General features: G+C 39.3%; 1 protein-coding gene across 1 annotated transcript in view; it reads left to right on the forward strand.

Annotated features, from left to right (window-relative positions):
* The window catches only part of LOC106529626 (glomulin), an 18,837-nt gene extending 18,271 nt beyond the window's left edge, over positions 1-566 (forward strand). The window contains exons 17-18 of the mRNA XM_014025101.1: positions 256-350; positions 425-566. Coding sequence (XP_013880555.1) covers positions 256-350; positions 425-517 — 188 coding nt within the window. The 3' untranslated portion in view covers positions 518-566. The remainder of the gene's footprint in view (positions 1-255; positions 351-424) is intronic.
* The last annotated feature ends 289 nt before the right edge of the window (positions 567-855 follow it).

Genomic DNA, 855 nt, shown 5'->3' on the forward strand with positions numbered 1-855 from the left:
AAGCAAATGGAGCATAAGAGCCCCCTGGTGGCTGAAGAAAATAATCCATGTATAAGCCGCACCGGTCTATAAGCTGCATGGTTCAAAGTTCAGGAAAATAGTCGCGGCTTATGGTCCGAAAAATACGGTTTATAAAATGCTAATGAAACACAAAGTTTGCAGAATTAGTTTGTAGTTTTAAAAAATGTACCAAAAAGCATTCATACATTTAGGTGACACAAATACCAGCCTGATTCTATCACTGATCTTCTACAGAAACCAAAGATGCTACTAGATCCATCAGATCAGTCAAACTCACAACAGTGAAGCATGAAAACATGTCTGATATGTCTCCAGAGGTTCAGTACCAGGTACAGTCATTTTCTCTTATAATTTAACTCGTTTGTTTTCTGTTTAACATCCCAGCTGATTGTTGTGTTCTCAGGTGCTGCAGAGTGCCTTGGTGACGTTCGACCTGATCGAGAGCCTCATAGTCCGAATTGAGGAGATCACAGAGGAAAAACTGGCAAAAGGTTAATAACATTTTCTATTGTCTGAATGACTGAATAAAGCATTCAGTGACAAAATGATGAAGCATTTTTCTTTTACTGAATTAATAAATATAAAAACAGAACATAGAGTATGCTACAGCACTTTTTATACCCATTAAAATGAGTTTGTTCTGATTTGAATTTTTTCAAATCAAACATATTGAACCACCTGTTAGGTTTTAAAGTAGGTCTCTGAGCGTTTCCCACACACGACTGTTCTCCACGATGTGAGCACGCGCCAGCGACATGCGCTCCCGGATACGGTCAACATGAGGCCTGCTGGTGGCCTGCACACACAGACGTTTTGGTTTATTACAACTATATC

Source organism: Austrofundulus limnaeus, unplaced genomic scaffold (genome assembly GCF_001266775.1).
Source record: "Austrofundulus limnaeus strain Quisiro unplaced genomic scaffold, Austrofundulus_limnaeus-1.0 Scaffold456, whole genome shotgun sequence".
NCBI lineage: Eukaryota > Metazoa > Chordata > Actinopteri > Cyprinodontiformes > Rivulidae > Austrofundulus > Austrofundulus limnaeus.